Source organism: Stenella coeruleoalba, assembly GCF_951394435.1.
Source record: "Stenella coeruleoalba genome assembly, chromosome: 2".
NCBI lineage: Eukaryota > Metazoa > Chordata > Mammalia > Artiodactyla > Delphinidae > Stenella > Stenella coeruleoalba.
Genome location: NC_137147.1, coordinates 63262865 through 63285463, shown reverse-complemented (window position 1 = coordinate 63285463; position 22599 = coordinate 63262865). Strand labels below are relative to the sequence as shown.

The 22599-nt window shown below is 39.0% G+C and overlaps 1 protein-coding gene across 2 annotated transcripts in view; it reads right to left on the bottom strand.

Moving 5' to 3' along the window:
- Positions 1–2177: 2177 nt before the first annotated feature.
- Positions 2178–22599, bottom strand: part of SNX6 (sorting nexin 6) — a 54734-nt gene continuing 34312 nt past the window's right edge. The window contains exons 10-14 of one of the 2 annotated variants that reach the window (XM_079914287.1): positions 22256–22295; positions 18127–18213; positions 8935–9094; positions 8767–8852; positions 2178–3868 (exon numbers count right to left, since the gene is read on the bottom strand). In XM_079914287.1, coding sequence (XP_079770413.1) covers positions 3815–3868; positions 8767–8852; positions 8935–9094; positions 18127–18213; positions 22256–22295 — 427 coding nt within the window. In that variant the 3' untranslated portion in view covers positions 2178–3814. The remainder of the gene's footprint in view (positions 3869–8766; positions 8853–8934; positions 9095–18126; positions 18214–22255; positions 22296–22599) is intronic. The other variant, XM_079914288.1, reaches the window with a different exon arrangement.

Here is a 22599-nt window from a genome sequence, read left to right as displayed (position 1 = left end):
GCTGCAGTGTGCTGAGCCGCGTACTAAAGTAGAGCTTGACAGTCTGCTTTTTGGCTGTTAACTGCAACCACCTAACGCTTTTTTGTCGTTCGTGCTCTTCCTGTTTATTGTGGTTTTTCAGAAGCAGTCTGACCCTGCGTATGGTAGTCCCTGAGGACCCAGTGGTTAACTGCCCTAGGCTTGTTTTCAGCTTCCGGTCGGAAAACTAGAGTTGCGGTAGCCGACGGGCATGGTCAAAGACCCACACATACAAATATATATACGCATACACACATAACGTGTAAAGGTTACTGATCTCAGGCTTAAAAACATGAACCCAGGCTTTCTCAGCAAGTTTTCGCTTTGACTCGAGGTACGAGTGGTCACACCCAGAACGAAGCTTATTCGTCGTTCTGCGGATGTTGACCGTTGTGATTTCCCCAAGTGTGAGAAACGGAACTGCATGATTTATGGCAGTGCGGGATTGCGTTTGTGCTTCCCCTCTGTGTTTTGTAGGTTTATTTTTTTAATTTATTTTTTAATTTTAGTTATCATGCTGTGTAGTATGTCCTCATGACTTATGAGTGAGATTTGCACCTTTTCACATGCCCTACCCCAAATTTTAGCAACCTCCCACCGTCTCCACCTTTGGCAACCACCAATTTCCTGTACGTATCTAATCTATAAAACTGAGTTTATAGATATTGGTTATTCTTTTTTCGCTGCGTTGGGTCTTCGTTGTTGCGCGCAAGCCTTCTCTAGTTGTGAGGAGCGGGGGCTCCTCATTGCAGTGGTTTCTCGTGTTGCGGAGCATGGGCTCTAGGCCCATGGGCTCCAGAGCGCAGGCTCAGTCGTTACGGCGCACGGGCTTAGTTGCTCCGTGGCACGTGGGATCTTCCCCGACCAGGGCTCGAACCCAGGCTCCGCTCTTTCTATAATGTCACCGGATATGTGCTAGCCGGGGGTTGGTGAGCTGAAACTGACACTGATACTCTTCTATCCAGCAGCAGCGAAACACAGAATTTCACTTATTATTTTATATTTTATAAATTCATTTATTTTTGGCTGCGTCGGGTCTTCGTTGCTGCACCCGGGCTTTCTCTAGTTGCGGCGAGCGGGGGCTTCTCTCTGCGGTGGCTTCTCTTGTTGGGCAGCACCGGCTCTAGGCGCGCGGGCTCCGTAGTTGTGGCGCTCGGGCTTAGTTGCTCCGCAGCAGGTGCGAGCTTCCCGGTCCAGGCCTCGAACCCGTGTCCCCTGCATTGGCTGGCGGATTCCTAACCGCTGCGCCAGCAGGGAAGACCCTCACTTCTTATTTTTACAGTATTGAATAGCTATGCGCTTCTCAGCAGTTTTCCTTTTGAACCCCCCCTCCCCCCCCGCCTCCCCAGCGGAAGAGAAACATCATTTTGACCTCAACTTAACACAGTTTTACTACGGAACATTAATAATATTGTATACACTTTTGTCACCCGGTTGGTGCCTCACTGACATACAGGTAGGCTTGACACACTTTCTTTTTCCTCACAAATTTCCTCTCCTGCCATCCTCCACTCTCACCGCATAAACTCCGAATCCCTCAGTCCCTTGCTTCCCACCGCAACCAGCGTTGCAACCAACGTTGTCTCCCCAGGCCATTCCCACAGCCGGGGTTGCAGAGCATAAAGCACCATCCGAGGGAAACCCCAGACTGCCCCTTGCTGCCTTGTCTCTGCCACTAGGCGTCTTCCCGTCGCACCTTTGCGGCCCTCAGGCAGGAGACGGTTAAGAAGTTTTATGAATGCCACAACTCACCAGCGCTGGCTACTTTTATCAGGGACTAGCAGTGAGCTATGGAATAAACCTTTCAATTGTTCTGGACCTACAAAGTAAATCTCTCCCGTATGACCTCGACGGAGTAACGTACATTCTTTCCCTTCTCTGTACGTTTTGTTAGTGAGAAGACCCTCGGACAGTCATCAACTCATTAATACATGTGTTTAGTAAGCACCCCTCACCTCCCCACACTCATGTGCAGCCCACAATTGCTGCTTCCTGTCTACGCCCACCCCGTCAGTAAACCAAAGGGCCAAGGGATGTACTTTCCACTGTACTTCTTTCCCAGAAAAAGGCCACCTCGGTAGAAACACATTAGCTGACGGATGTGTGAAAACTTGTGTAGCTTTTTGCTATTTTTTTAGCATTTACACAGCATCTTCACATTTCCAAAGCACTGTACCAACATTTATTAATCCTCACAACACCCCTGTGAGGTAGGTCAATAATTGTCTTTTATGGTAGAGAAATAGGCAGACAGGTCGAGTGAACCTTGTGGTCTGAGGCCACAAGGGCAGCCACTGAAGGGACTGTTCCCGAATCCAGAAGCTACGGCCCTCCACCCCACGTTCACCCACTGGTGGGCATCGCAGGGGCATATTCTCACCAGTGAAGGGGACATGGAGGACAAAACAATCTCTCAGGCAACACAAACATCAACAGTTCAAACGCACCGAGGAACGTCAATAAGAGAGAAACACTGACCCAGCACACCAGTGAGGCAAGAGCCATGCAGCAGAAAAGGCTGGAATCATAGCGACTAGTCCTGAGAACCAGGTAGGTGTTCTTAAAAACGGTTTGGGAAAACAAACTAGGAACGCGGTGGAAGGGTGACCAACTCAGATGCCTGTGGTTTCCACATGGGAAACAGAGTGTGTGGAAAAATCCAACCACGCAATCTAATTTTAAACTAGAAATAACAATGTTCGTTCACATTAGAAAGGCCAAATATCTGTAATGTAGATACTGACAGTATCCATTTTGTACTGCAACTTTTATTCCAAATATTCCAGCTTTTCCCCCACTGACAAGTGCTGCTCCCTATAGCACTCCTCTTTCTCTCTACATACCAGTCTATACACTGGTGTATGTTGCACGGTTAATTAGCTGAACTAGGGGTGGAATCCTGGAGAGCACAACAGACCATACTCTGTTCCTGTTTTAGAAACAGCTGTCTCTAACCAGTCTCTGCCCAATTCCATCTTATAAGAAGTGCTAAAAGCACACAGAGAAGCAGTTCATTCTTTCGTAAAGTGGTGAACTTGGTTCGATATGCCATTTTAAAAGAAATAAGAAAAAAGAAAAACTAAGACCTGCATTGTAAAAGCATAATATAGGAGTAGACTATAGCTACTCCAAATTTTAGAGTGACCAGAGTTAAAAACTATTACTGTTATCACTGTTTATTTGACAATAGTTCGTTTAGTCTACAAGTTTAAGGCAAACATACTAATGCATTTGCTTTTCTTCAGAAATCATACTTATAAAGATTACGTAAAGTCTGTCCCAAAACTTCTAAGAAACGTTCATTAAAAATAAGTCTCATTAAGATGCTTTACCAGGATACAAGAACTAAGGTGGTGTACAATGTTTTTTTAAAACAAAATTCAAAAAAAGGTAACGGCAATCCTTATCTTGTTTACACAATGTATTTTGAAAGGGTTAAACTTCAGAAATTACTTAAAAGTAAATAAGATTAGCAGCCATAAGGAATACTATTCATAAAATAAGCACAGTTCTAGAGGCTACTTTAAAAAAGGCAGTACTTTGGGCTTCTGAAGAGGAGGAGGGCGCGATGATCATCAACTGTCCGCGGCGCAGGCGCAAGCGCGCAGGTCCCATCATGCAGCCCACAGCACCCGAGGGCGGCACCACGCCATTGTTTCTCAGAAAAAGGGAGAGTAGATGCACTTTGTCAGCTGTTTCTTTTGTTTCCAGTGAGCAGTAAATGTCTAGCATCATTAAGAAAAAAAATAAAATCTGACGGAAGGCAGCCCTTTTTAACTGGAAGGCAGAGTGTGGCTTATGTGTCTCCATTTAACACTGCCAGGCAGTTCTGCAGCAACTGTAGGTTACCCTAAAAAGGGAGGGAAAATAAATGAAGTTCAAACAGTGTGAAAGACTCTTACTGAAAATATACAGTATTAGAAATCAAGTAACTTTACATTTAAGATACCAGAATTTTGAAAAGTCATTTATTATATACAAATAAATGTTTAAAGACGTAAAATTACAGAATTTGTTCCATGCACAGTATTTTCCACATACCAGATTGTTCAGTAAATTTCCGTCTAGACCAATATTAATATTTGGCATGCTCTAGTGAGGGTTATAAAATATGCCCTTTGTATGCAGATTAAACCACTGAGTATGTTCTGATTGTAAGACAGGTTCTTATCACATTCCTTTAGCCATTAAAATATAGCATTAGATTTATAGCACTTTTTATAAAAACAGTAAGATTACATACAGAAGTATTCTATAAAATTCATACCTAAATGTCCATTTGTAAAACATGTGAACTGGTACCCACATTTAGAGACATATAAAGGCAAATTTAAGTATATTTAGATTACGTTAATATATAAACAGGAATGAAGGAAAACCTCCTCCTTAGAGCAGAAAGTCAACTAAAATGTATAAAGAATGATGGAATTAGAAAATGACCATTTGGCGATCATCATCATCATAAACTGACTCAAGCAAAAATCATGAATGGATGCCAAAAGCAGTATGGGACTAAAATGCCAATACTGTAGCCATCAGCTATGTGCAGCTGCATAATGAAAATCTGTTAATTAAAATTAAATAAAAACTCAGTTCCTCAGTTGCATTACCCACATTTCAAGTCTTCAATAGCCACACATGACTAGTGCCAACCACACTGGACAGAACCCAGACTTCCTGATTACAGATTACAGAATATTCCCACCATGGCACGAAGCTGTGCTGATTACAGAATATTCCCACCATGGCACAAAGTTTTATTGGTCGGTGCTGGTTAAGTGATGGGGTATTTAACAGTCTCGGGTACCTCCTCACAGAATACTTCTTAATCCAAAGTATAAAATATCAACTTTGCCACTGTGAAGCCTGCAGACATCACTTTAAGCAAATGATCAAAGTTGTACATTGCCAGTAAGGCAACTGATCAACAGCATGTGCCTCCTCCTGTGTGATGCGCCAAGAAGATCTGACATCACTTCTGGGTGGAATTCCTGTCCGAAGTGCACAACCTAAACCCACTAATTAGACAAACCCAAAGTGAGGGGCATTCTATAGGCCTGTGCTTTAACAGTGTCCAATGTTATGAAATACGAAGATTCAGCAACTTTTCCAAATTACAGAAGTCTAAGAAGACACGTGCACTGAATGCAACACGTTCTCTTGAATTTCCTTTTGCCATTAAGGACATTATTGGGACAACTGGGGAAATGTGAATAAAGGCCTCTGGATTAGATAACAATTATGTTGATATTAATTTCCTCAACTTTATAACTGTACTGAGTATTTAATTACTTGATTTTAGGAAATTCACACTTAAATGTATAAAAGAGAGAAGAAGCATCATATCTGCAGCTTACTCATATGGTTTAAGACAAAAACAGGTGTGTACAGGGGTGTGTGTGAGAGTGTGTGTGTGTGTGTGTAAAGAGAAACGGGGAGGAAGGGAGGGAAAAGGACAAAGCAGATGCGATAATATGCACATTTGGGGAATCTGGGTGAAGAGTATCCAGGAATTCTTTGTACTTTCCTTGCAATGTTCCTGAAAATCTAAAATTAAGTGAAAAATAAACATTAAACATTTTTAGGTGTTCAAGTTACTGTCAATTTTTGGCCAGTATAAGAACAGAACTGTGCCTGTCTACAGTTATGAAATTACCTTCTTAGATATACTTCTTACAGGTATATTCCTCAAGTGGGACCGCTGAGTCACAGGATACACATTCTGCAGGCTGACACCTGCCCAACTGCCCCTGCCAAAGGTGGACCTAACTCTGCAACTACAGCGGGGTACACAGGGACTCACATCACACCCTCACAGTTGGCTCATCACTTTTTTTTTTTTAACTGCCCATTTCACACATTTTTTACTTCCTTAATAAAGAATCTGAGCCTATTTTCAAGGACACAAAAGTGACCTAACTACCTAGTTAACTAGATTTCAATTATGTGGCAAAAACATATATACCAGTTACAATAAATAAAATCCAAAGTAGTTTCAAACCATCTTGTTGTACATTTAACTATTATTTACTCTTTTTGGAATAATTTATGTGGATCCTGGGTCCAAAATGAGACTTTGTTCAGATTTACAAAGTCATTAAGAAATCTCAGACAACAGAGTAGAGTTGCCCAACCTCAGCACTCCCGACATTTGGGCTGTGTGATCCCTCCTCGTGGGGGCTGTCCGTGTATCGCAGGATACTGAGCAGCACTCCTGGCCTCTACCCACTACACACCAGCAGTGACCCCCCCACCCCCAGATGCGACAACCACAAATGTCTCCAGAAATTGCTAAATGTCTCCTGGGGGGCAAAATCACCACCAGTTAAGAACCACTGGACTAGTAGAGCTATCAGAAATTTGAACACAGAGAACACATTTCAGGAAGAATTTGAAAAAGTACAGAATCTGGAAACCAGAGGCTGACATCAATCTAAAGCAGGGTCAGCAAACTTTTTTTGTAAAGGGTTATTAAACAGTAAACATTTTAGACTTTGAGAGACATTTGGTCTCTGTTTCAACTACTCAACTTTGCTGCAGTAGCATGAAAGCAATCATAGACAAAGTGTAAGTGAATAAGCTTAAGCATATAGGCTTGGCTGTATTCCAATAAACCTTAATAGGTTAAATTTGAGTTTCATACAATTATCACGTCATGAAATATTATTCTTTTGATCTTTTTATAATCATTTAAAAATATGAATGCCATTCCTGGCTCACAGGCTGTACAGAATAGGTTGTAGTTTGTCAACCCCTCCTTAATCTATAACAAAATCCTTGATAGTTTATAAACTCTTTAAAAAGAACAAGAACAGTGAACACTGGAAAACAACACAGGCTCAATAAGAATAAATCATGCCAGGCTTATAAAAACATTTTCCTTTTTTTGGGCCACAATGCATGGCACGCAGGATCTTAGTTCCCCGACCAGGGATCAAACCCACGCCTCCTGCAGGGGAAATGCAGAGTCTTAACCACTGGACCACCAGGGAGGTCCATACATTTTCTTCGGACAGGGTTATTAGCCCAGCAAATCAGACAACGTATATCTTGATTTTAATAAGTAACTTGATACTCCTTATGTCCTTCACAGATAAAATGGGAAAAATAATGGTTGATAATAGTATAAATGAATTCCTAACTATCCAAATAACTATAACCAAAGAATATTAATTAATAAGTTAATATTAATTAGTATAGAAAGGAACTAAATTTTTTTTGGTGCCACTTACTTTCAAAAGGTAGGTTAACAAATAGTGATTCCTTTAATCCTGATCAACCTTTTAAATCAGAACTTAGATGAAGACATAAAAGGGAGTTCATACAAATTACAAATGTCCATCACTTGACAGGATAAACTAGTATAATAGTCAAATACTATATGATCAAACCCAAGTTTCCAAAAGATCTCAATGCGCTGGGCTAAGACGAGCAAGCTTAAATCTAACAGACAAACGTGGCCTGCAATTACATTTTTAAAATAAGTGCTCAATAAATGAAAAAGTTCTAGAGAGCCATTGTACAACATGAATACACTTAATACTACTTAACTGTACAATTAAAAATCGTTAAGATGGTAAATTTTATGTTATGTGTTTCTTACCACAAAAATGAAAATAATTACTAAAAAAATTACACACACAACCACAGGGCGGAGGTTCAAGAAGTGACTTAGAAAGAGAGAAAAAGTGTGATTATAGCCAAATCAAGCTGGTGAAATATGGCAGTTAAAAAAACCCGTATCTTATACATATAAAACATGCTTGGAGGGGAGGGATAAATTAGGAATTTGGGAGTAACATACACACTACTATATATAAAACAGATAAACAACAAGGACCTACTATATAGCACAGGGAACTATACTCAATATTCTGTAATAACCTCTATGGGAAAAGAATCTGAAAAAGAATATATACATATGTATGTATAACTGAATCACTTTGCTGTACACCCGAAACCAACACATTGTAAATCAACTATACTTCAATAAAAAATAAATTAGTTAAAAAAAATAGAATAAAACATGCTGTAAGAAGAAATGTGAACAATTATCATTCTATGTATGTAAATGTGTTTCCATTTTCAGGTATAATATTTTAAAAGAGTAATGACAGTAGGGCAATAACACAATAAAAATCTTGTTGAGGTGTATGGGATGAAAAATATTTAGCCAAAGGATGTCTGGCATGGAGAAAAGAAGATATATGGAGAATATGAAGGATGTAAATATCTGAAGGGTAAACTGTGAAAGAGGAATTAAACATGTCAAAGTTACACAGAAGTAAATTCGTGCTCATTATAGAGTATACCAAAAATCTCAGTGTAGTTTTAAGCTTTAATAACTTTATACTTATAAATGTTATAAATTTATCACGAAATAACATAAAAGTTTTTAAAAATTCCTTTAATATTTATAGTTTGGGGAATTTTGAATACATTTAAAATTTTCAGTCCCTTTGAAGATGGCAAATGTTAAATAAAATTTTAAGTGATGTTTTTATTAAGTAAGATTTTTTTTTTTAACAACTAGTCAAAAAATGATACTGTTTTTCCATATTAGGTACTAGAGTTTTGCAAAGCTGACCATTAGAGACATTATAGATATTTTTCTTGTTTAAATTAGATAACCTTTAAAATCCCTCTCAATTTTAAGATTCTCTATTTTAAAAATTAGTATAAAGTTTCATAACTGACTCATTTGTAAATTATGTCACTTAAATTATTAAATCTTTAATATGATACTACCTTTGCATGCTTCAGTTCTAACTCTGCCAGTTCCACTAAATTTTTTCTGAATGCAGCAACTCTTCTTGTCTTAAAATCTATAAGCTCTGTGAACAAAACAAATTAGGATTAACTATTTATATAACAGTCCAAACCATACCTTATGATTAAAGGTTAATATAAGAGTACCTTGTTTTGCAGATTCAGATATTTTTTCAAATTTCTGACAACATAACTGTTGGGACGTTTCAGCCTGCAGAACATCTTTATTTTTTGCTCTTGCTTTATCCAGTGCTTTATTAGCATTTTCATAATCCACTAGTGACCTAGATCTTCGATACAGGAGATCCTATAAAACAGAATGCTTCACGATAATATATGCTGCATGTTTCTAGTAGCTGCCCTCAGCCACCGCCACCCCCATCACCAGAGCTAACACACAGTGAATGCCACATGTCATTCTTCTAAATTTTTTTAGTAACAGCTTTATTGAGATATAATTCAAATCACCACATAACTCACTCATTTATTTATTTTTAAAATTTATATATTTATTTGGTTGTGCCAGATCTTAGTTGCAGCAGGCGGGCTCCTTTGTTGCGGCTCACCAGCTCCTTAGTTGTGGCATGTGAACTCTTAGTTGTGGCATGCATATGGGATCTAGTTCCCTGACCAGGGATCAAACCTGGGCCCCCTGCAATGGGAGCTCAGAGCCTTAACCACTGTGCCACCAGGGGAGTCCCTAACTCACTCATATAAGTGCACGATTCAATGGTTTGTAGTATGCTCAGACAGTTGTGTAACCATCACTAGCCTCAATTTTAGAACATTTTCGTCACCCAAAAAGAAACCAGGTCCTTTAGCAGTCACTCTCCATTTCCTTCCACAACCCCCACCTCCAGCCATGGACAACCATTAATCTGCTTTCTGTCTCTATAGATTTGCCTATTTTGGACATTTCATTAAAAAAGGAATCAGGGGGCTTCCGTGGTGGTGCAGTGGTTGAGAGTCCGCCTGCCGATGCAGGGGACTCTGGTTCGTGCCCCGGTCCGGGAAGATCCCACGTGCCGCGGAGGGGCTGGGCCCGTGAGCCATGGCCGCTGAACCTGCACGTCCGGAGCCTGTGCTCCGCAACGGGAGAGGCCACAACAGTGAGAGGCCCGTGTACCGCAAAAAAAAAAAAAAAAAAAAAAAAGGAATCAGGGACTTCCCTGGTGGCGCAGTGGATAAGACTCCATGCTCCCAATGCAGGGGGCCCGGGTTCGATCCCTGGTCAGGGAACTAGATCCCACGTGCATGCCACAACTAAGGCTCCCGCCTGCTGCAACTAAGAAGCCCGCCTGCCGCAACTAAGACCCTTCGCAACCAAATAAATAAAATATTTTAAAAAGGAATCATATAATATGTGGCCTTTTGTATCTGGCCTTTTTTTTTTTTCCTTTTTGGCTGTGCTGCGGCTTGCGGGATCTTAGTTCCCTGACCAGGGATTGAACCTGGGCTTTCAGCAGTGAAAGTGTACAGCCCTAAACACCGTATCGCCAGGGAATTCCCGTGTCTGGCTTTTTCACTTAGCATAAAGTTTCAAGTTCATCCGTTTTATAGCATGAATCAGTACTTCATTCCTTTTATTGCTAAATCATATTTCATTGTATGGACATACCACATTGATTTATCCATTCGTTAGCTGACAGACATTTGGTTTATTTCCACTTTTTGGCTATTTCATAATAATGCTGTTATGAACATGTGTGTACAAGTTTTTGTGCGGACATGTTTTCACATTTCATTTCTCTTTCATACCTCATTACTTAGGAGTGGAATTACTGGGTCACCTTGTAACTCTATGTTGAATCTTTTGAGAAATTGCCAGATTATTTCCAAAGTAACCGCACCATTTTACATTTTCCCACCAAAACTATATGAGGGGTCCAATTTCTCCACATCCTTGTCAATACTGTTATGTCTTTTTGATTACAGCCACCTAGTAGGTGTGAAGTGATATAGCACTGTGGTTTTAATGTGCATTTCCCTGAGGGCTAAAGATGTTGAGCACCTTTTTACATATTTATTGGCCATTTGTATATCTTTTTTTGTCTTTTGCCCACTTTTTAACTGGACTCTTTGTCTTTTTACTAAGAGTTCTTTATATATTCTGAATACCAGTTGCTTATTAGGGACTTACATGATTTCCAAATATTGGGTTGGTCAGAAAGTTTGTTTGTAACATCTTATGCAAAAGCCAGAATGAACTTTCTGGTCAACCCGATATTTTCTCCTGGTCTGTGGGTTTTTATATTTTTCTCGATAGTTTTTTTTTTTTTTTGCGGTACGCAGGCCTCTCACTGTTGTGGCCTCTCCCATTGTGGAGCACAGGCCCTGGACACGCAGGCTCAGCAGTCATGGCTCACAGGCCTAGCCGCTCTGCGGCATGTGGGATTGTCCCAGACTGGGGCATGAACCCGTGTCCCCCGCATTGGCAGGCGGACTCTCAACCACTGCGTCACCAGGGAAGCCCTCGATAGTGTTTTTGATACAAAAAACTTTAAACAAAAGTTTTTAAAATTTTAATAAAGTCCAATTTATTATTTTTATTTGGTTGGTATGCTTCTGGTTATGGCTAAGAAATCAATGCCTAATTAAGGCAATCAAGAAGATTTATGTTTATGTTTTCTTCTAAAAATGTTACAGTTTTAGCTCTTACATTTAGACCTTTGATCCATTTTGAGTAAATTTTCTATCCATGGTGTGAGGAAGGTCCAACTTTATTCTTTTTCATGTGACCATTCAGTTGTCCCAGTACCTTTCATTGGAAGTCTATTATTTTCCTCACTATATTGTCCCAGCACTCTGTCAAAAATCAACTGACTGTTTCGTCAGCAAAATAGGAATAGAAGTAACACTCTCAACTTGATAAAGAACATCTACAAAAAACCTACAGCTAACATCATACTTAATAGTGAAAAACTAGAAGCTTTCCCACTAATATCAGGAACAACACACGGATGTCCCATCTCACCACTCTTTCTCAATATTGTACTGTAGGTCCTAGCTAATGCAATAAGAAAAAGAAATAAAAAGTATACAGATTGGAAAGGAAGAAACAAAACTGTCTTTTGTTTACAGATGCCAGATAACAAGACTGTTTATATAGAAAAACTCCTGGAATTAGTAAATGAGTATAATAAAGTTTTACAAGAGAACATCAGTATACAAAAGTAGATTGCTTTCTTGTATACCAGCAATGAACAAGTGAAATTTGAAATTAAAAACACAATACCATTTACATTAATTAGCACTCCAGAGAATGAAATACTTAGGTATTAATCTAACAAAGCAAGTACAACTTTTGAGGAAAACTACAAAACTTGGATAAAAGAAATCAAAGCACTAAATAAATGGAGAGATATTCCATGTTCATGGATAGGGAGACTCAATATTGTCAAAATCAGTTCTTTCCAAATTGATCTATGGATTCAACATAATCCCAATCAAAATCCTGGCAAGTTATTTTGTAGACATCAACCAATTGATTCTAAAGTTTGTGTGGAAATGCAAAAGACACAGAGTAACACAACAGTGAAGGAGAAGAACAAAGTCAGAGGACTGACACTATCTACTTTAAACCTTTCTATAAAGCTACAGTAATCTAGACAGTGTGGTACTGGTCAAAGAACAGACAAATAGATCAATACAACAGAATAGAGAGCCCAGCACTAGACTCACACAAATACAGACAACTGATCTTTTGACAGAGGAGCAAAAGCAATACAATGGAGAAAAGATAATCTTTTCAACAAATGGTGCTGGGAAACCTGGATATCCACATGCAAAGAAACGAATTTATACACAGCCCTTACACCCTTCATGAAAATTAACTCAATGGATCATAGACCTAAATGTAAAATGCAAAACACAGGAGAAAATCCACATGACCTTGCACGTGGTGATAACTTTTTAGATACAACACCAAAGGGATGATCCAAGAAAGAAATAATTGGTAAGTTGGACTTCTTTAAAATTAAAAATTGCTGGGACTTCCCTGGTGGCACAGTGGTTAAGAATCCGCCTGCCAAGGCAGGCAACATGGCTTCAAGCCCTGGTCCGGGAAGATCCCACATGCCACAGAGCAACTAAGCCTGTGCGCCACAACTACTGAGCCTGCGCTCTACAGCCCGTGAGCCACAACTACTGAGCCTGTGTGCCATAACTATGGAAAGCCCACGTGCCCTAGAGCCTGTGTGTCACAACTACTGAGCCCATGTGCCACAACTACTGAAGCATGCGCGCTCTAGGGCCCATGTGCTGCAACTACTGAGTCTGCGTGCTGCAACTACTGAAGCCCGCGCACTTAGAGCTCACGTTCTGCAACAAGTGAAGCCACCGCAATGAGGAGCCTGCGCACTGCAACAAAGAGTAGCCCCCTGGGGCTTCCCTGGTGGCGCAGTGGTTGAGAGTCCGCCTGCCGATGCAGGGGACGCGGGTTCGTGCCCCGGTCTGGGAGGATCCCACATGCTGCGGAGCAGCTGGGCCTGTGAGCCATGGCCACTGGGCCTGCGCATCTGGGGTCTGTGCTCTGCAACGGGAGAGGCCACGGCAGTGAGAGGCCTGCGTACCGCAAAAAAAAAAAAAACAAAAAGTAGCCCCTACTTGCCACAACTAGAGAAAGCCTACGCGCAGCAACAAAGACCCAACGCAGCCAAAAATAAATAAATACATAAAATTAAAGGAAGAAAATAAAATAAAATAAAAAATGTCTGCTCAGCAAAAGACAGTGTCAAGAAGACAAGCCACCAGACCAAGAAAAATTTTTTACAAGATATTTGATAAAAAGGACTGCTGTCCAAAATACACAAAGAACTCTTAAAACTTAACCACCAAAGTAAAGAATCGGCCATAGACCTTTTTTTTCAAGACAGACACCTCACCAAAGAAGACACAGAGGTGGCATATAATAAGCTTGTGAAAAGATGCTTCACATCAAATGTCATCACGGAAATGCAAATTAAAACGACATACCTCTACACACCTTGTTAGAATGGCCAAAATCTACAATTCTGACAATACCAAATGCTGGTGAGGATGTTAAGCAACAGGAACTCTCATTCATTGCTGGTGAGAATGCAATGATATAGGCACTTTGGAAGACAGTTAGAACTAAACATACTCTTATCATACGATCTAGTGATTGTGCTCCTTGCTATTTATTACTCAAAGGAGTTGAAAACTTATGTTCACACAAAAACCTGCACACTGATGTTTACAGCAGCTGTACTGATAATTGCCAAAACTTAGAAGCAACCAAGATGTCCTTCAGTAGGTCAGTGGATAAATAAACTTGATATACCAAGGCAACAGAATGTTATTAAGTGCTAAAGAGAAATGAGCTATCAAGCCATGAAAAGACATAGAGGAAACTTAAACGCACATTACTAAGTGAAGAAGCCAATATGAAAAGACCCAACTATATGACATTTTGGAAAAGGCAAAACTATGAAAGCAATTAAAAAATCAACAGAGGTTAGGAGGAAGGTGAGTGAATAGATGGAACACAGGATTTCTGGGGCAGTAAAATTATTCTGTAAAATCAAGCCTCTGTAAGCCTCAGTAAATTTAAGAAAATTGAAAAAGAAAAACAGCTGAAAGAAAATTGAAATTGTATCAAGTATCTTTTCTGACCACAACACTATGAGACTAGATTTCAATTACAGGAAAAAAACTGTAAAAAATACAAACACATGGAGGCTAAACAATACGCTACTAAATAACCAAGAAATCACTGAAGAAATCAAAAAATACCTAGAAACAAATGACAATGAAAACATGATGACCCCAAACCTATGGGATACAGCAAAAGCAGTTCTAAGAGGGAAATTTATAGCAATACAATCCTACCTCAAGAAACAAGAAAAATCTCAAATAAACAACCTAAACTTACACTTAAAGCTATTAGAGAAAAGAACAAAAAAACCTCAAAGTTAGCAGAAGGAAAGAATTCATAAAGATTAGATAAGAAATAAATGAAAAAGAAATGAAGGAAACAATAGCAAAGATCAATAAAACTAAAAGCTGTTTCTTTGAGAAGATAAACAAAATTGATAAACCATTAGCCAGATTCATCAAGAAAAAAAGGAAGACTCAAATCAACAGAGTTAGAAATGAAAAAGGAGAAGTAACAACTGACACTGCAGAAATACGAAGGATCATGAGAGACTACTACAAGCAACTGTATGCCAATAAAATAGACAACCTGGAAGAAATGGACAAATTCTTAGAAAAGTACAAGCTTCCAAGACTGAACCAGGAAGAAACAGAAAATATGAACAGAACAATCACAAGCACTGAAACTGAAACTGATTAAAAATCTTCCACCAAAAAAAAAAAAACAAAAAAATAAAAACTTCCACCAAACAAAAGCCCAGGACCAGATGGCTTCACAGGTGAATTCTATCGAATATTTAGAGAAGAGCTAACATCTATCCTTCTCAAACTCTTCCAAAATACAGCAGAAAAAGGAACACTCCCAAACTCATTCTACGAGGTCACAAATACCCTGATACCAAAACCAAAGATGTCACAAAAAAACCTACAGGCCAGTGTTAGTGATGAACATAGATGCAAAAATCCTCAACAAAATACTAGCAAACAGAATCCAACAGCACATTAAAAGGTTCACACACCATGATCAAGTGGGGTTTATCCCAGCAATGCAAGGATTCTTCAATATATGCAAATCAATGTGATACACCATAGTAACAAATTAAAGGATAAAAACCATATGATAATCTTAACAGATGCAGAAAAAGCTTTCGACAAAATTCAACACTCATTTATGATAAAACTCTCCAGAAAGTGGGCATAGAGGGAACCTACCTCAACATAATAAAGGCCATATATGACAAACCCACAGCCAACATCATTCTCAATGGTGAAAAACTGAAACCATTTCCTCTAAGATCAGGAACAAGACAAGGGAGCTGGGGCTTCCCTGGTGGCGCAGTGGTTCAGAATCTGCCTGCCAATGCAGGGGACATGGGTTCGAGCCCTGGTTTGGGAAGATCCCACATGCCGCGGAGCAACTAGGCCCGTGAGCCACAACTATTGAGCCTGCGCGTCTGGAGCCTGTGCTCCGCAACAAGAGAGGCCACGATAGTGAGAGGCCTGCACACTGCGATGAAGAGTGGCCCCCCGCTTGCCACAACCAGAGAAAGCCCTTGCACAGAAACGAAGACCCAACACAGTCAAAAATAAAAAAATAACAAAAAACATTGAAATAAATCACATTTCACTTAAAAAAAAAAAAAAGACAAGGGAGCCCACTCTCACCTCTATTATTCAACATAGTTTTGGAAGTTTTAGGCACGGCAATCAGAGAAGAAAAAGAAATAAAAGGAATCCAAATCGGAAAAGAAGCAGCAAAACTGTTACTGTTTGCAGATGACATGATACTATACACAGAGAATCCTAAAGATGCTACCAGAAAACCACTAGAACTAATCAATGAATTTGGTAAAATAGCAGGATACAAAATTAATGCACAGAAATCTCTTGCATTCCTATACACTAATGATGAAAAATCTGAAAGAGAAATTAAGGAAACACTCCCATTTACCACTGCAACAAAAAGAATAAAATACCTAGGAATAAACCTACCTAAGGAGGCGAAAGACTTGTACTCAGAAAACTATAAGACACTGATGAAAGAAATCAAGGATGATACAAACAGATGGAGAGATATACCACGTTCTTGGAGTGGAAGAATCAACATCATGAAAATGACTATATTACCCAAAGCAATCTACAGATTCAATGCAATCCCTATCAAACTACCAATGGCATTTTTCACAGAAGTAGAACAAAAAATTTTACAATTTGTATGGAAACACAGAAGACCCTGAATAGCCAAGGCAATCCTGAGAAAGAAAAACGGAGCTGGAGGAATCAGGCTCCCTGACTTCAGACTATACCACAAAGCTACAGTAATCAAGACAGTATGGTACTGGCACAAAAACAGAAATATAGATCAACGGAACAGGATAGAAAGCCCAGAGATAAACCCACTCACATATGGTCACTTTATCTTTGACAAAGGAGGCAAGAACATATACAATGGTGAAAAGACAGCCTCTTCAATAAATGGTGCTGGGAAAACTGGACAGCTACAAGGTAAAACAATGAAATTAGAACACTTCCTAACACCATACACAAAAATAAACTCAAAATGGATTAAAGACCTAAATGTAAGGCCAGACACTATAAAACTCTTAGAGGAAAACATAGGCAGAACACTCTATGACATAAATCACGGCAAGATCCTTTTTGACCCACCTCTTAGAGAAATGGAAATAAAACCAAAAATGGGATCTAATGAAACTTAAAAGCTTTTGCACAGCAAAGGAAACCATCAACAAGATGAAAAGGCAACACCTGGAATGCAAGAAAATATTTGCAAACGAAGCAAGTGACAAAGGATTAATCTCCAAAATATACAAGCAGCTCATGCAGCTCAATATCAAAAAAAACCCAAAAAACCCAATCCAAAAATGGACAGAAGTCCTAAACAGACACTTCTCCAAAGAAGATATAGATTGCCAACAAACACATGAAAGGATGCTCAACGTCACTAATCATTAAAGAAAAGCAAATCAAAACCACAATGAGGTATCGCTTCATACTGGTCAGAATGGCCATCATCAAAAAATCTACAAACAATAAATGCTGGAGAGGGTGTGGAGAATGTTGTTGGGAATGTAATTGATACAGCCACTATGGAGAGCAGTATGTAGGTTCCTTAAAAAACTAAAAATAGAACTACCATATGACCCAGCAATCCCATGATTAGATGGGAATTTTCTGTACAACATCTCAATTTATAAATTAACATGGAATTTGGAGTATCTGAGCCACTAACTTTTCAGTGCTTTTTAGATGTTTTTATTAAACTTTTTTTTGATTAGTAAGAGTTTTAGTTTTGCACATAGATTTCCAAAAGGAAACTTGAGATGCCTTAAAATAAAACATACTTCTCTGTTTTATGGTTCTCTCACCCTCAATAGAGGACTTAGATAGACAAAATTAGGAATCCTTTAGCTGTACAACTGTTATTTGGGGGTTTTACTTTTGTTTTTGCAGGTATTTCACCTGACTAAATATACCAAATTCAATTAAAAAAAATTTCTAGACAAATTCTATCAGGAGTTTATAGAGGAAACATTTATGTGGGGTTCCCTGACCTACAATTTATAAAAGGAGAAAAAAAAATCATACTTAAAAATATAATTTAAAATCAAGAGATAAGTCATCTTTAACAATCTTAAGTCTAACAACCTCTAAGGAGATGATGGCTTTTGTAAAGCAGTCCATTTAAAAAAAAAGAATAGTTACCTTAGCAGCTTGAGATTCTCTTAAGTAATATTTTAAAAGGTCAGAAAGTTTGAGGTCCTCATCAGCTGACACTCGGGCTTCTATTTTCTGAAAAAGGGGAAAAAATTGGGTATTTAATCAGTACTTACATTCTATACTCAGTGTTTTCTTTCTTAATTATTGTAAAAATATTAGTTATAAATAACTACAGTATCAATTCCTATTTAAACTAAGTTTCCTTTCCTTCTCTTTTGTTAGTCTGTTAGTTTTTTTTTTGTAACTGACAAAAAAATGAACAGATTAGTGAATTTACGGAAGGATTCTATATTTGACTCAAGTTCTTGGCTGTAATGAGTTTCAATATCATATTTCAGGTTCACCTGTATTTTTCTCTCTATGCATTTCAATGGCAATTGATATGTACACATGATTATAAAGTAATAGAGGCTGGCAACAGCAGTAGACTAGGTAATTCAAACCAATCCTTCTGCTGTGGACAACCAGAAAACAATTTTAAAACATTAAGTCTGACTAAAAAGATGAGAACTCGGGACTTCCTTGGTGGTCCAGTGGTTAAGAATCTGCCTTCCAATGCAGGGGACAAGGGTTCAATCCCTGGGCGGGGAACTAAGATCCCACATGCCACGGGGCAACTAAGCCCACGTGCCACAACTACAGAGCCCACACGCTCTGGAGCCCGTGCGCCACAACTAGAGAGAAGTCTGCATCACAACTAGAAAGAAGCCCACATGCCACAACTAGAGAGAAGCCTGTGCACCGCGACGAAGAGCCCACATGCCCTGGAGCCCGCAGCACCACAACGAGCAAGAAGCCCATGTGCTACAACTAGAGAGAAGCCGGCCTGCGCTACGATGAGCCCACATACCACAACAAAAGATCCTGTGTGCCGCAATCAAGACCCAACGCAGCCAAAAATAAATAAAGTAAATAAATAAAAACAAGGATGATTTAAAAAAAAAAGAAAAATAAAAAAGAAAAAGATGAGAACTCTTCATTCAGTCTGGAGAGACAGAGAATAAAGAAGAATGTATCATGTCAACCAAATACAATGTGGGAACCTTGTTTGGATCCCGATTCAAACAAAGTCCACCGTAAAAAGCCATTTATGAGACAACTGGGAACATTTTCTATACTAGATATTGATGACAGTATGGAGAATCACTGATAATCATATTGGTACATTAAAAATTTTTTTAAAAAATATTTATTTATTTGGCTGTGCCAGGTCTTAGTTGCATTATGCAGGATCTTTTTTGCCAAGTGCAGGATTTTTACTTGAGGCATGCAAACTCTTAGTTAAGGCATCTGGGATCTAGTTCCCAGACCAGGGATTGAACCCCAGCCCCTTGAATTGGGAGCGTGGAGTCTTACCCATTGGACCACCAGGGAAGTCCTGGTACGTTAAAATTGATTCTTATCTTTAAAAAAGAGAGAGAGAAATGTGCACAAAGAGCAAAAAACAATAAACATGGACTTCTGGGAATAAAAGAACTTTAAGTAATGTAGAAAATGTTAACATTAAGAAAATCTGGGTGACACATGTAGAGGAATTCTTTGTACTATTCTTGCAATTTTTCTGCGACTCTGAAATTGTTGTTAAAATTAAAAAAACCCTACACATCCACCAGAACAGCTAAAATACCAAATATTACAAACTTGTGCAGCAGTGAGATGCTCACATTCATTCTGGTGGGAATGTAAGTTGTTACAATCACTTTGGGAAACAGTTTGGCAGTACCTACAAAAGCTTTTCACATGGATATCCTATGAACCATCACTTCCTCTCCTAGTTACATACACTCAACAGAAATGAATACTTATGTTCAGCTGAAGATAAATAAGAATGGTCTTAGCAGTACTCTTTGTAAAGAGCCCCAAACTAGCAACTATCCAAATGCCTACCAGTAGAAAAGATAATAAAATTAGGTATGTTTTTGCAATGGAAAACTATACAGCAATAAGAATGAAGGAGCTATACCGACATGCAACACCAATGAATCTTATATATGTAATATTGAGTAAAAGAAACCAGACATAAGGATATATACTGCATAATCCATTTACATAAAATATGAAAATAAAATTAATTTTTGCTGTTAGAAGCTAGGACAGTGGTTAGCCTTGCAGCCGAGGTGGTGACTCAGAAGGCAGCTGAAGCGGAACAGGGCATCTGAGTTGCTGGTAATGTTCCATTTCTTGATCTGGGTGTTCATTACATGAGTGTGTTAAACTGTGACATTTCACTGAGCTGTACACTTCTGTTATGTGTTTTTTTCTACATGTATAATACACTTTAATAAAAAGTTCTGAAAAAATCTTGAAGTTTCTTTATGGAGAAACAAACTTACAGAACTTCTTGACATGCTAGATGATGTTCAGTGCTTTTAAATAGGGCTTCTCTCCTTCCATTAAGTAGGGTATGTGTCTTCTCCCCTTCAATCTGGGCTCTCAGACTGCTTGCCCAATACAGGAATGATGCTGCGCCAGTTTCCAAGCCCAGGCCTAACGAAACTAGCAGCTTCTACTTCCCATAATTTGGGATACGCGCTTTTGGAACCTCTTTACCATGCTGTGAAGAAGCCTAAGCAGCTCCATGGGAAAGCCACATGTAGGTGTCACAGCCAACAGCCCTAACAGAAGTTCCTGCTGATAGCCAGTATCAACCCCCAGACATATGAGTGAAAGAGCCTTCAGATGATTCCAGGCCCTGGCCTTCATATCTTCCCTGTTGAGGCCCCAGACATCATGGAGCAGAGGCAAGCCATCCCTGCTGTGCCCTTTCAGAATTCCTGAACCAAAGAGTTCACTGGCATACTAAAATGGTTGCTGTTTAAAGCTACTGATTTTAGGATGGTTTGTTACACAGCAATAATAACCAGAACAACGTGCAAATGCTAAAGGAAATAAAGAATTTTGGGGCTATGGAAATGTGCCACCCAGATCTCCAAGAGGAATGTCTGCTGCAAGGAGCACAGTTGACTGATAGCCCCAACTGCAGTATCTCTGGATCTGGAACCATGTTCATACGAAAGTTATGTTCCATCCTCCCCACCCAGCCCATTCTTGCCTGATGCAGAACTCCTCTAATGGGCAGCTCTGGCTCAGGCACTCCCCTCTGACGTGGACAAAGCTTTCTTAGGACTGCGCTATAGTCTGAAACTCTTCCTACACAGTTCTCCTTCCTCTCCCTCTCCTTTTGCAGGTGTAGACCTGCACTATTATCGGAACGCTCCCCTCCTGTCTACTCCTGCTCGTTCCTCTTTGTTTTTCACAATAAATCTCTTGTACATTTAATCCCACCTTGACATCTGCTTCCAAAAGAATTGACACATAAGGCTGTTTGTGATAGATTCCTATTCTTTTGATATAAATGAACACGCACACAAAAACAACTATACCTTCCCAGAAAATGCTCACTGGTACAAATATCAAAGCAGAATAATGAGCTATATGGACCCCAGTATAACATTTACTTACATATTTAAGAACTTTTTCCTTTGTGATAGAGTATCTCCTTTTCTTCAACTTGTCTCCACTACTCAACTGCCAAGGTCATGATGAAATCTGATTTCTACAACGGACTAGCCACCATGACTCTCAGCTAAGTACCATTACAAATCTAGTAAACATTTTCACTATCAACTGATAGATAGAATGATCATAAATTAACATGACCCCTGAAAACCAAGACTATATCAGTATTAAATTATTACTACTATGAATGAAAACTTTCTGCAGTTATATTTTTGTCTTATGTTGATACAACTCTTTTTTAAAGCAGGGTGTCATGGGGGATCAAAAGCAATAATCTTGGTAAAGTTATAGTGAATCTAAGATTTTCTTCTAGCTTACAAAGCCCCAGGAAAAAAATGATCTTTCATAAAAATAAACCCAGCCTCCTAATGAACACGTTTTCTGATCAAGAGTATGAACTTTTACACATATACCAAAAGACCATAACAAAAACTAAATTTCCTGAAAAACTCTCATTATTTCCAAATTTAAAACTGCCTCTTCAACCTTTTGAAGTATAACTCATCTTCCTCAATAAAGTTAAACACAGCCCAACAAGTTAAACACTACCGTTTGCAGAGATTTAGACTCCCAAAGGTTAATTATTAGTACTTACTCTTGTTTTATCAAAAAGTTCTGAAACTTTAAGGAAAAACCTGGAAGGGAAAAATATTTCATCATAAATAATTTTCTATTTCAAATGTTCAGAGAATATACCCCAAACCAGATTAATAATGAACATTCTTACCTCATTACAATATTTGTCTTGTTCACTGAAGACTTCATTTAGTTCAACAAAAATCTCTGTACGTCCACCCATGTAACAGATTCCTTTTGACATACGATTACAGAAAATCTTCCCATTTCAAGGTGGCGGGCTAAGCCATATGTTAAAAACTTAAAAAATCTGTCTCGATATCCTTTGGTAATATGCCACATAATATTAAATAAAACCATACC